Here is a 14,228-nt window from a genome sequence, read left to right as displayed (position 1 = left end):
CAGCTCTAACACCCACTTACAGTGCTGGATGAGGTTCTTTCCACTTACCCTGGCGTTGTATGCATCCAGCTGTGCATCTAATTCTTCAGCAGAAAGCTGCTGTTTGGAATTTCGACCAGTCCCTCTGCCTCTTCCTCGATTTCCACGATTGCCTCGTCTGTTGCCCCCACCACCAAATCCCCCTGTGGCCCCCCGGGGTCTGTTCATGCCACCTCTGTTTATGCTAGAAAGGAAAAAAAAAAGATCAAGTTTGTGAATTTTCCGTTATAATGCTGATTATTTGGGGTTTATTTGCTCAGTGAAGGCCACAGAGAACAGCAGGACTCACTTTTGTGCAGGTCTCCTCTGTGGATCAATCTGTGATGTTACCAGCTGGATGTTCATAGGACGCCCTACAGAGAAGGGAACAAAGATACCAAATGTTCTAAAAATCTAATGAAGTTGTAGAAGGAGAATAAGATGGATAGTAGTGCTGCCCAATTCAGGAAAAAAAATTTTGATTCGATTCAGCCTATTGAATTGTTTTTTTGATTCGATTCGATTTTCCTGCCCAATTGGGTGGTTTTTTTCAAACATCCTGGTGGGTTTATTTTATAGCCCCTTCACCGCTCCCCCCCCTTGCCTTCTCCTAACCACACTGGCGCTGTGGTGTAAACAAACAAAAAAGACTTTTTCTCTCTCTCTCTCTTAAATCCTAGCTCACGTTTGCAGTCTAACACCAGCTCTGGCAGGATACATTTCAAATCTCACATATTGTAATCACAAAACAGAAAATAAAATTATTTTTTCTACCTTTTGTTGTCTGGTCATTATTCAAATCTTGTCGGTCCCAGGCTCTGGTTGTCTTCTGATAACTTGCTTGCCAGGGTCTCCTTCTTTCTTCTTTCTCTTTGCTAACCATCCATCTGCCATCTGTCCTCGCCTTCTGTTTCCCTTCCCTCCCCCGCAGGTCTGGCATCTTTCCTTTTTTTCGTCTCCCTCCACAGATCCAACTTTTCTAACTACCTTTTCATCCAGCATCTCCCCCTCCTTCCCCACCACCTCAGGGTCCACCATCTCTCCCTTTCTTTTATTTATTTATTTATTTAGATTTTTATCCCGTCCTCCCAATAGCTCAGAACGGTTTACAAATGAACATACACAGTGGGGAGTAACTAGACATATAAGTAGTACAACAGGTTTAGGGATTGGATTTATAGTTTTTGGAGAGAATTAAATACAGGGAGAGTATGCAGAAAGAGAGAAGGGGGAAATACAGTAGTTTAGTTTAAGGAAAGTTATAAGCGTTTAGGTGCAATTTGTTAGTGGATAGAGAAGAGAGGGTCATACTGGAAGTTCGGGAAGGTGATAGGAGAGTGGAGGGTGGGGCCTAAGGGGGGGAGAAGACAGAGGAGATCTTTAGTTGAAGAGGAGGGTCTTTACCGATTTACGGAATGTTAATAATGAGTTCTGTTGTCTAAGTTGGGGGGGGAGTTGGTTCCAGAGGTGTGGAATGAAGTGGCTGTAGGATCGTTTGTGGGCAGTTTCTGTGAGCAGGGATCTTCCGGGGGGGGGTGCATAGGCGTATCTCTGACTTTGAGCGGAGGGTGCGAGTGGGGTTGTAGATGGGAAGCTTGGATTTTATGTAGGAGGGGGTGGTGGAGTAGATTCTCTTGTGAGCAATTGCCAGGGCTTTGAAAGTGCAGCGTTGGCTAATCGGGAGCCAGTGTTCAGCATGGAGTGCCGGGGAGATGGAATCGCGGTAGTTGAGGTTGTGTAGGAGGCGGATGGCTGCATTTTGGACCCGTTGGAGGCGTTTGATATTATTTTTGGTTAGTCCATTAAATAGGGAGTTACAATAATCCAGTCTGGAGAGGACATATGCGTATAGGAGTTGGGCGAGGTCTGGTGTGGAGATGTAGGGTTTGATCCTTTTCAGTTGGCGAAGGTAGTAGGAGGTGGAGACCACTTGGGATATGTGGTTAGATAGGGATAAGTGTCCGTCTAGGGTTACTCCCAGGCTGCGAACTTGATCTGCTGCCGTTAGTAGAGTGGAATCCCATGTTAGTGTAGGTCGTAGGTATTTGGTGTTTTTGTTTCTGATCCATAGGAGTTCGGTTTTGGAGGCGTTAAGTTGAAGCTTGTTGTTTGACATCCAAGTTTTCATGTCAGTGAGGCAGAGTTCGAGATTAGCAATTTGGGATGGCCGGTTTTCGCCTAAGGGGAGGAGCAGCTGGATGTCATCTGCATAAGAGTGGATTTTGATTTTATATTTTTAGGCTATATCGATGACGGGTTTGATGTAGAGGTTGAATAGGAGGGGGGATAGAAGGGCGCCTTGAGGAACGCCATATTTGACAGGCTTAGGGTTGGATTTATGTGTCCCTAGTAGGACAGTTTGGGTCCTTTGGTGAAGGAAGGAGGTGATCCATTGGAGGGCTGTGTCTTTGATAACGAGGTCGTGGAGCCTAGATGTGAGTAGGTGGTGGTCAACTGTGTCGAAGGCAGCGCTAAGGTCAAGTAGGACTAGTAGGGCGTCATTGCCTTTGTCGAGTATTAACCAGCTGTCGTCGATGATATCAATGAGTACTGATTCTGTGCTGTGGCCCTTACGGAAGCCGGATTGGGCTGGGGATAGGGCAGCTTGTTCTTCAATGAAAGGGTGTAGGCGGTGGAGCACAATTCGTTCAAGGAGTTTGGAGACAATTGGGAGGTTGGAGACTGGGCGATAGTTGCCAGGTTCATTAGGATCAAGGGAGGGTTTTTTGAGAGTGGGCTTTTCCCAACTACCCTCCTATCCAGTATCTCTATCCCCCCTCCACACCATTCCTTGTGTCCAACTTCTCTCCCTTTCTGTTTCTTCCCTCCCTAAATCCCATTGTCCATCATCTCCCTCCCTCTCCTCCATTATTTCTTCCCCCCAAAGTCCAGCATATGCACGTTTCTTTGACTCCCCCTACCCTCCCTCCCTCCATGTACTTCTACACCAGGGCCCCCCTCACCTGAAGGTCTGTCCTCCCTGAAGGCCTGCACCTCCCCCTGAAGGTTCATAGACAATGGCGCGAAAGACAAAAGCGCACGCCGCCAATTGAGCGCAGCGCGCACCGCCACGCCACTCTAAATTACAGTTTTTAGGGGCTCCGACGGGGGGTTTTGTTGGGGAACCCCCCCAGTTTACTTAATAGACATCGCGCCGGCGTTATGGGGGGTTGTAACCCTCCACATTTTACTGTAAACTGAACTTTTTCCCTAAAAACAGGGAAAAAGTGAAGTTTTCAGTAAAATGTGGGAAATTACAACCCCCCCACAATGCGGCGCGATGTGTATTAAGTAAAGTGGGGGGGTTCCCCACCACGCCCCCCCCATCGGAGCGCTAAAAACAGTAATTTAGAGCGGCGCGGCGGCACGTGCTGCGCTCAATTGTCTGGGCGCGCCTTTGTCCCAGCGCGCTTTTGACCTGACACCCCCCCTGAAGGTCTGTGTCCCTCCCTTAAAGGCTTGTCCCCCCTGAAGGCCTATGCCACCATCCCTGGCCTGTCCCCGCTTTGAAGGACTGTCCCCCCTTGAAGGCTTGTCCCCCCCCTTAAAGGCCTATGCCACCATCCCTGGCCTGTCCCCCCTTTGAAGGCCTGTCTCCCCCTTGAAGGCCTGCATCCCCCCAAGGCCTGTCCCCCCCCCCCCCCCTCCGAAGGACTGCGCAACCCCCTCCCCCATTATTTCTTCCCCCCCCCCCAAAGTCCGGCATATGCACGTCTCTTTGAACCCCCCCTTCCCTCCCTCCCTCTGTGCACTTCTACACCAGGGCCCCCCTTCCCCTGAAGGTCTGCCCCTACCGAAGGCCTGCACCCCACCCCTAAAGGCCTGTGCCACCATCCCTGAAGGCTTGTCCCCCCCTTTAAAGGCCTGTCCTCCTTAAAAGGTCTGAACCCTACCCCTGAAGGCCTGCCTGTTCCCCCCCTTGAAGGCCTGCATCTCCCCCGAAGGCCTGCCTGCCTGTCCTCCCCCCTTTGAAGGTCTGCTCCCCACCGCCTTAATAGCCTACATTCCACCTCTGAAGGCCTGCCTGCCTGTCCCCCCTGAAGGCTTGTCCCACCCCTCACCCCGAAGGACTGCTCACCCCCCACCAACCCCCCAGGAAGGCATGCGTGTTCCCCCTGGCCTCCCCGCACCGTTTACCATTGAGGAGCAGCCTGCAGATAAGATCATGGTGCTAGCGATCTTTGCACTGCTTTGGAGCTGTTTCCTCTTTCGTGGTCCTGCCCCTCCTCTGACTTTAGAGCCAGGATTGCGGAGGAGGAAACAGCTCTGAGGCAGTGCAAAGATCGCTAGTACTGCAATCTTATCTGCAGGCTGCTCCTCAACAGTAAACAGTGCGGGGAGGCCAGGGGGAAAGCGGGAGGCCGGGGAAGCCAGATGCCGGGGGACCGGACGCCAGGGAGGGGAAGCCAACAGCAGCACTTCTCAACTGACCCTCCCCCTCTAAAGCAGGTGCGGCAGCGGCCAGCCAGCAAGAGCAGTGCTGCCGCTCCTGCTTTAGGGGGCAAGGGTCAGCTGAATAGGGAAGCCGATTTCTTTTTGTTTTGAATCGATTTGAATCGATTCACCCGAAGTAAATCAGTGAACCGATTCAAATCGTGAATCAGGCAGCACTAGATAGGAGGCTTGACAGCCAGAAACAAGCAAGGGTTATTTTAGGATAAAAATACTTTAATGTGAAACAACCCCCCCCCTCCATTTCCCCTATTATTGCATGTTGACACACTGAATGGATTCTGATCTTTAAACAAAATGTAATATTAGACAAAGAGAACCTGAGTAAAATATCTAATTACTTGATTTAAAGTTATTCAATATTAATCATGTTTAATAACTATATTCAGCTGACTGAACACAACCAGACATGATTTTCATCCACCCTGTTAATGTAAACCTCACCATGAGCGTGAATTAGTCACAGCAAAGTTTCTATAATAATGCTATGGCACGATCAAAGGAAATTCCAGAAGAGATAAGAAAAAAAAGTTGAAACATATCAGTTTGGAAAGGGTTACCAAAGCCATCTCTGAAGCTAAGGGACTCCAAATCACTGAAAGCACTGGAGAACATAAGAATTGCCGCTGCTGGGCCAGACCAGTGGTCCATCATGCCCAGCAGTCCGCTCACGCGGCAGCCCTTAGGTCAAAGACCAGTGCCCTAACTGAGACTAGCCTTACCTGCGTACGTTCTGGTTCAGCAGGAACTTGTCTAACTTTGTCTTGAATCCCTGGAGAGTGTTTTCCCCTTTAACAGCCTCCGGAAGAGCATTCCAGTTTTCTACCACTCTCTGAGTGAAGAAGAACTTCCTTACATTTGTACGCAATCTATCTTCTTTTAACTTTAGAGAGCGCCCTCTCGTTCTCTCCACCTTGGAGAGGGTGAACAACCTGTCTATCTACTAAGTCTATTCTCTTTCATTATCTTGAATGTTTCTATCATGTCCCCTCTTTTCAAAGAAGAAGAGGCCCAGTTTCTCTAATCTCTCACTGTACGGCAACTCCTCCAGCCCCTTAACCATTTTAGTCTATCTTCTCTGGTCCATTTCGAGTAGTACTGTGTCCTTCTTCATGTACGGCGACCAGTGCTGGACGCAGTATTCCAGGTGAGGGAGTACCAAGGCCCGATACAGCGGCATGATAACCTTCTCTGATCTGTTCGGAGAAGATGAAGAGTGGTAACTCTTTCCAGGAGTGGCTGGCCTGTCAAAATATATAGAGTCACAAAACTTCCCAAATAATCATTCAAAGAACTGCAGGCCTCTCTAGCCTCAGCTAAGGTCACAAAAATAGGATTCATGGGAGAATTGCATGGCAGAAAATTCTGCTGTCCAAGAAAGACATTAATGCTCATCTCACATTTCCAAAAACACACTTGATGATTCATGAGTCAAGAATGGAGCTCACTGGGAGAAGTGATATCATCGAATAAGATGGATGCTCAAATCTGGTGCTCTGTAAAATGCAAGCTACACATCTTGGTAACTGGGTAATCCTGACCCATCCACCTCCAAAAAGTTGGGCTCAAGTTCTGAGAGTGCTGCAATCCAATGATGTTGTTGAAAAAGTGAGTGGATGAGAGTAAATCACTGCAAGAAGCAGGTCTGCCATGGACCTCGTGGCTCCAGTGTCAGGAGTGCGGCACTTGAGAATGCACAGAGACTAGAGAGGAACTTGGTTTCGACAATGGGCAGTTCTGGGACATCCAAAGCAGATATACAAAGCTCTCTGCAAGATTAAAGCTAAAACTGTCAGTGAAGCTTTAAACTAAAGTTGCAATGCAGGAAATAAAAAGTGTCAACAGTGCAGCAACGAACAGAGAACACCTAAAAGATCTCCAGAGCCTACACTGGAGAGAACAATACAAGTCCTGAAAATATCCAGAAGCAAAATAGCAAAGTTACTTACTGTAACAGGTGTTATCTGGAGACAGCAGGCAGATATTTTCACATGTGGGGTGATGTCATCCACGGAGCCTGGTACGGACAGTGTTAAAAGTGAACTGTCACTTTAAGTTTTAAGAAACTTTGCAACTGCCAGCACCGTGCATGCGCAAGTGCCTTCCCGCCTGACACCAGTTTGCGGTACCTCAGTTCCATAATCAAGCTAAGAAGTCAACCAGGGGAGGTGAGAGGTATGTGAGAATATCTACCTGATGTCCCCGGATAACACTTGCTATGGTAAGTAACTGTGCTTTATCCTAGGACAAGCAGGCAGCATATTCTCACATATGGGACTCCCTAGCTGCACATAATGAGCTGGAGGGAGAGTTGGCCATTAAGAAGAAAATTAATTCTGCAATACTGCTTGGCCGAAACTACCATCTCGTCTGGAATAGGATTCTAGACGGTGGTGTGATGTGAAAGTGTGAACTCAGGACCAAGTAATTGCTTTGCAAATTTCATCAATGGGAGTAGAACGTAAGAAAGCTGCTGATGCTGCCATAGCTCGGACTATGTGTGCTGTTACATGACCTTGGAGCATAGCAGAAAGAAATACAGGCTGCCAGCCATGTGCAAATAGTTCTCTTAGTTACAGGCTTTCCCAATCTGTTAGATCAAAGGAGATGAACAGTTGAGGTGAAATCTGTTAAGAACACAGAGGAAAAACCCTTAGGCTGGCAGACCTCTGATATCTCAAATAATCAGAGCACAGCAGGAAAGATACCCGAGTCAGGACCACTGAAATCTCAAGATTACCGAATAGAAGGCATCCCAGGGTATACTAGAGATGATATCACAGGGCAATGGTATTCATTGCAAGACCCGCAAGCCAATGGCAGCCCTCCGAGACCTCTGGGGTAGTCCATGAAGTCTGTCCAGAATTTCATCTCCCCAATCCCAGCAGGATCCAGCCCTTTTTTTACCTTTTTTTAAAATTTCTTTCTAGCACTGTACTCTTCAGGACGCAGGCAGCGTGAGTGAAGTAAACACACTGCCTGACAAGCTGATGTCCATCATCATCACTTCCCACGATGGCGATACCAATAGGATCCTTCTTCATGTTTCAAGTTTATTAGGTTTTTATATACGCCTATCAAGGTTATCTAAGTGGTTTTACAATCAGGTACTCAAGCATTTTCCCTATCTGTCCCGGTGGGTTCACAATCTATCTAATGTACCTGGGGCTATGGAGGACTGAATGACTTGCCCAGGATCACAAGGAGCAGTGCAGGGTTTGAACTCACAACCCCAGGGTGCTGAGGCTGTAGCTCCAACTACTGCGCCACATACTCCTTCTTCTGAGATTGGCTTTGTTAAGCCACCTTGACATGCTGGCTCTGGTCTCTGAAGTCCAACAGAGGCGAAGACTGTAATACTGACACACTGGAGACCATCGGGAGAGAAGAAAACATTGAAGGGGCCTCGTGTGAGCCCTCGCCCATGGAACTACTTCTAACATTGCTACCATCGATCCAAGGACTTGAGCATAGACCCTGATGCAGGGGTGTGGATCTGAAAGGAAGAGCTAGAAGCTTGGCCCTTCTGGCCTCTGGCAGGAAGAACATCTCCCGAGCAGTATCGAACACCACCCCTCCAGATACTCCAGACATTACATGGGCACCAGGTGGCTTTTGGTGGAATTGAACACCCAGCCCAGAGACTGCAATACCAATGCCGAAGCCATAAAAAATTCTAGCAGTGACAGACCAAGCCATCTGCTTGACGGATGCCCAGACAAAATCATATAAAGAGTCTGCCAGATACGTAAGGGCCAACTCCATGGCCAGAAAAGGAGGTGGCCAAGTTGCCTCCTGTTCCTCCATGGAATCTGCCATGGAATCCGCTACCTGCTGAATCCAAGAAAGGCACATCCTGGCAGCATACAAACTGCAGACAGCAGCCTGAAGGGATAACGCTGCTCATTCATAGGACAGCTTAAGTATGGCCTCTAACCTCCAGTTGTGCATATCCTTCAGGACTACACCCCCCCCCCTCAACTGGATGGGTGGTCTTCTTAGTCACTGCAGTCACAAAGGCATTGACCTAAGACCACTGGAGTTTGTGCATCTCCTCATAAACACAGGGGTAAAGGCAAGCCATAGCCCAGGAAACCTTCAGATCGGTCCCAGGCGACTCTCATTGTGTGGAGAGGAGTTCCTGCAATGCCACTTGAACTGGAAAGGCTCTGGAGGGCTTCCTAGCGCAAGCCAACTTGATGTTCACTGAGGCCGAAGTAGGAGTCTCAGGAGACTTGATATTGAAAGCCTCCGGTGCTTTAATAATCATAGAGGGAAGCTCCTCTTTACATAATACCCTCATGGCCGTTGGATCATCTGCTAGATCTGGAGGACGTTCATCCTCCTACAGAGGAGTGGTAGAGAGGAAGAAGTATGAACCCCTGGCCATAGAAGGATCTGGGGAAGAAGAAGCAGCGGCCACCTCCTCCACATCACTCAGACAACTACATTTGGGTGCAGAAGATGAGGGTTGGAAATCCAGCCCTTGAAGAGCCTCTCCCTTGCCGGACAAAGAAGAGAGATTGACCTGGAAGCCAAGGAGGGTTGAGTAAGAGAAAATGGGGCCTGTTAAAGCAGATAGGCCTGATGGAACAATAAAACAAATTCAGGTGAAAAGGTTGCCCACATCCTGGCTCCTATGCCTGCATCCCCGGAGCCCTGAAGATCATGTGGGGAGCCTGAGAAGCCACCAGGGGACCGTCGGAGCCGGAGCTGCCGTTGAAGCGGATGAAGAACTGGTGGGAACATCTGAAGATGGCAGAGCCGACAGTGCACTCCATCACATCAGCAACCGCTGCAAATATCCCTCAGCTGTATGCTGCTTACCACAGCGGGAACAGCACTTAGCGACCTCTGCCATGCTGTACCAGAAGTTTTGTCACAAACACGCGCCAAAGAAGCTTACAGCTACAAGCGGGCCATCAAAGCACACCTGATGCGCCTAAGCGGAACTGAGGACCACTGCCGATTCAGGCGCGAAGATGCCTGAAGGACTCAAGGAAGGGACAGGCCATCATGGTCCACCAATGAGCACATTTCATAGCCAGAAGTCCAATAGCACTGGAGAAGCCTTCAGTAGTAAGATGTCTCCCACGCTTGCAGGAGGAGACAGCTGCGCAATGATAAGGGCTCTCTATCCCCAAGCTAATGTCCGACTATTTTCAATTGTAAGATGTAAAATAGTTAATTTCTTATAATTCAACCTATGTATAATTTTCCTTTCAACCACCTTGTATTCATCTACTATAATTCGCTGATTGTACAGCTCTTCTTCTTTGTGAACCACCTAGAAGTTGCAAGATTGTGGTGGTATAGAAAAATAAAGTTATTATTATTTACCCACTGCCTCACACAAGAAGATTCATCCATCGCTACCACAGCTAGTCAGGGGCTGCCAAGTGATATCAATTCACAGCCCTCAGTGGGTTTTTTTTTTTAAGGAGGGAGCCTTAGGGAAAGGGGGGTATTGACCTGACTCCCCCCCAGGTAATACCCCCAGGCTACAACCAAAGAAGAAAACTACTGTTCGTCTTAGCAGAATCCTGAAGCATGGGTCAAGTCAACCATCCGCCTGATGGAGACAAAAGTATGCTGGAAATGTGAGGCACATACCATCTGAGATAATGGATCACAGCTTTGGTGTCCTCTATCTCTGCCTGCTGGTGGGTCGACTTGAACATAGAAACATGACTGCATATAAAGGCCAAATTAACCCATGTGTCTGGATTTGCCTGCTGATGATGATAGGGAAACAGAGTTAAGAGCACAGACAGAAGGAAGTGCAGCCAGAGACTGGGAAAAGATGATTGGAAAAATAAAATCACCAGACAACAAAGGTAGGAAAAATGATTTTATTTTCTATTCAGTGATTGATAATTTTAAGACTGTACATCTGCTGTCTATATTTTTCACTGTTCAGAAAGAAATGCATTTCATTCTATTTCTCTGATGTTGTACTGCAAGCAGAGTCTGGCATCTTATGGCTTCATTTGTGTATATTAGGACTTAGTTTGTGGACCAATATTTGCACAGTTCATCTGTGTTCTGGTAGAAATGAACGTCGAGAAGCGCTTCTGGCAGGTAGGAAGATACTTGTCTGCTCTCCTTCAGCCCTTTGGAACTAAAACAGCCCTCACTTAAAAATTAACAAAGACCACTGCCATAGGGTGTAAAATAAAGCAGAGAAATTATACTGCAATGAAGAAAATTGAGAATATAGCAAAATGTTCTGCAGCCAGATCCTGCAGGCTGATAGAAAGAACAGACTGACTATAATAGTAGTGATAATGTTTAACAGTGAGGAGAGAGTGGAACTACTGGTATTCAAAAAATGCTCAGAGAAGTGAAACCCTGAAGAGGGGGTGAAAACCACCTCTTGAGAGGAAGAGTTTACCATCCAATCATTGCATTCACATGTAGAAAATCACTCTCTGGTCACTGGTAAAAGTATAGCTTCATAACTCTTATGCAGTATTATTCCAAAAGTTATATCAGAAAATTCTCTATATGGACAAAATGAGATGCACTTAGCTTGCAAAAAGACTTAGAAAGATTAACAGTCTCAGGGGTCCCAACGTGGCCCCGTTTCGAGATCTTCTGCTTCAGGAGACCCAAACGTAATTTGTTTAAAGCCCTCTGTGCAGACTTAGTAGAATCAATTTTTTGCCAAGAGAAATCGGTCTTAAGATTCAGAAATTCCAAACGACCGTTTGGAATTTCTGAATCTTAAGACCGATTTCTCTTGGCAAAAAATTGATTCTACTAAGTCTGCACAGAGGGCTTTAAACAAATTACGTTTGGGTCTCCTGAAGCAGAAGATCTCGAAACGGGGCCACGTTGGGACCCCTGAGACTGTTAATCTTTCTAAGTCTTTTTGCAAGCTAAGTGCATCTCATTTTGTCCATATAGAGAATTTTCTGATATAACTTTTGGAATAATACTGCATAAGAGTTATGAAGCTATACTTTTACCAGTGACCAGAGAGTGATTTTCTACATGTGAATGCAATGATTGGATGGTAAACTCTTCCTCTCAAGAGGTGGTTTTCACCCCCTCTTCAGGGTTTCACTTCTCTGAGCATTTTTTGAATACCAGTAGTTCCACTCTCTCCTCACTGTTAAACATTATCACTACTATTATAGTCAGTCTGTTCTTTCTATCATTCAGCAATGTTCTGACTACATTGATATATATCCCTGTACCCTCCTAACGTAGATCCTGCAGGCTGCCATAATTACGATATCAAGAGTGCCAATCAACAGTTAACCTGCTGCTGGCTCGGAGCCCAAAACTCCTAGATGCTTAGTGGGAGAAATTCTCAAGTGGCTATGGGAACAGGAACAGCACAGTTACTTACCGTAACAGGTGTTATCCAGGGACAGCAGGTAGCTATTCTCACATATGGGTGACGTCATCGACGGAGCCCGAATGCGGACGCCTCACAAGCAGACTTGCTTGAAGAAACTCGAAGTTTCGAGTCGCCCGCACCGCGCATGTGCCTTCCCGCCCACTGCAGGATGCGCCTCCTCAGTTCAGATAGCTAGCAGAGAAGCCAACCAGGGGAGATGGGTGGGTTGTGAGAATAGCTGCCTGCTGTCCCTGGATAACACCTGTTACGGTAAGTAACTGTGCTTTATCCCAGGACAAGCAGGCAGGTATTCTCACATATGGGTGACCTCCAAGCTAACCAGAATGGGATGGTGGAAGTGTCGGCAATTTAAGGAGAATAAATTTTGTAATACTGTTTGGCCAAACTGTACATCCTGTCTGGAAAAAGTATCCAGACAATAGTGAGAAGTGAAGGTATGAACCGAGGACCAAGTAGCAGCTCTACAAATTTCCTCAATAGATCTTAGGAAAGCTACTGAAGCTGCCATAGCTCTGACCTTATGGGCTGTGACTTTATTGTGAAGGGAAAATCCAGCCTGGGCATAGCAGAATGAGATACAAGCTGCCATCCAGTTGGCGATGGTACGCTTAGAAATATGAAGGCCCAACTTATTTGGATCGGAGACAAAAAGTTGAGGAGCAGTTCTGTGTGGTTTGGTGCGTTCCAAGTAGAAGGCCAAATCACGCTTACAGTCCAGAGTATGAAGAGCTGATTCTCCAGGGTGAGAATGAGGCTTTGGAAAAAACACTGGAAGAACAATGGATTGGTTGAGAAGAAATTGCGAGACCACTTTAGGGAGGAATTTAGGATGAGTACGAAGAACCACTTTGTCATGATGGAACACCGTGAATGGTGGGTCAGCAACTAAAGCTTGCAGTTCACTGACTCTTCGAGCAGAAGTGAGAGCTATGAGAAACACCACTTTCCAAGTGAGATACTTCAGATGAGCCTTATCAATTGGATCAAATGGAGGCTTCATTAGTTGAGTAAGGACAACATTGAGGTCCCAAACCACAGGAGGCGATTTGAGAGGAGGTTTGACATTGAAGAGTCCTTTCATGAATTTGGAAACCACTGGATGAGCAGAGAGGGGTTTCCCTTCAATAGGCTGATGGAAAGCCACAATTGGACTGAGATGGACTCGGATAGATGTAGACTTGAGGCCAGAATGGGATAAGTGCAAAAGGTAGTCCAAAACAGAAGATAAGGAGGAATGTTGAGGCTCCTTATGATGAGAAAAACACCACGTAGAAAATCTAGTCCATTTTTGATGATAGCATTGTCTAGAGGTAGGCTTCCTAGAAGCTTCTAAAACATCTCTTACAGATTGAGAAAACTGAAGAGGGGTTATGTTGAGAGGTACCAAGCTGTCAGGTGTAGAGACTGCAGATTGGGATGAAGCAGAGATCCCTGACTCTGTGTAAGCAGAGAAAGAAAAACTGGTAGAAGGTATGGCTCCCTGCTGCTGAGTTGAAGTAGGAGGGAGTACCAAGGTTGTCTCGGCCACCAAGGAGCGATTAGAATCATGGTGGCATGATCGTTCTTCAACTTGACCAGAGTCTTGAGAATGAGAGGAAATGGAAGGAATGCATAGAGGAAGAGATTCGTCCATTCCAGAAGAAAAGCATCTGCCTCGAGGTGATGAGGAGAGTATATCCTGGAGTAGAACTGAGGCAGTTTGTAGTTGTGGGGAGCTGCAAAGAGGTCTATCTGAGGTGTTCCCCACTGTGAAAAAATGTGATGAAGAGGTGAGGAATGCAGTGTCCATTCGTGAGGTTGCAGGAGACTACTCAAGTTGTCCGCCAAGCAATTCTTCACCCCTTGAATGTAGACAGCTTTGAGGAAGGTGTTGCCCAGTCCCAAACCTTCAGAGCTTCTTGACAAAGGGAGGCAGATCCTGTCCCTCCCTGTTTGTTGACATAATACATGGGGACTTGGTTGTCCGTCCGGATGAGGACTAAATGGTCGTGAAGAAGATGTTGAAAAGCGTTGAGAGCCTTGAAAATTGCTCCGAGTTCCAACAGATTTATGTGACATTGACGATCCGTAGTGGTCCAGTGGCCTTGTGTACGGAGACCATCGAGATGAGCGCCCCAAGCGTAGGTCAAAGAGTCTGTCGTGAGGACCTTCTAATGAGGGGGTGTTTGAAAAAGCAAGCCTCTGGAAAGATTGGAAGAGAGCATCCACCAACGGAGAGACTTCTTCAATGAAGGAGTGACTGAAATGTGTCGAGAAGGAGGGTCGCAAATTTGCATTCATTGAGATGCCAGGGTCCACTGAGGAATTCTGAGGTGAAGTCTGGCAAAAGGAGTCACGTGTACTGTATAGGCCATGTAACCCAGAAGTACCATCATGTGTCTTGCTGAGA

General features: G+C 47.1%; 1 protein-coding gene across 1 annotated transcript in view; it reads right to left on the bottom strand.

Annotated features, from left to right (window-relative positions):
• ALYREF (Aly/REF export factor) overlaps window positions 1-14,228 on the bottom strand; it is a 127,259-nt gene that overhangs the window by 41,919 nt on the left and 71,112 nt on the right. Inside the window, 2 exon segments of the mRNA XM_033960518.1 lie at window positions 49-223; window positions 329-392. Coding sequence (XP_033816409.1) covers window positions 49-223; window positions 329-392 — 239 coding nt within the window.

Source organism: Geotrypetes seraphini, chromosome 10, assembly GCF_902459505.1.
Source record: "Geotrypetes seraphini chromosome 10, aGeoSer1.1, whole genome shotgun sequence".
Lineage (NCBI taxonomy): Eukaryota > Metazoa > Chordata > Amphibia > Gymnophiona > Dermophiidae > Geotrypetes > Geotrypetes seraphini.
The sequence above is the reverse complement of the archived record's forward strand: the minus strand, read 5'-3'. Positions and strand labels throughout refer to the sequence as shown.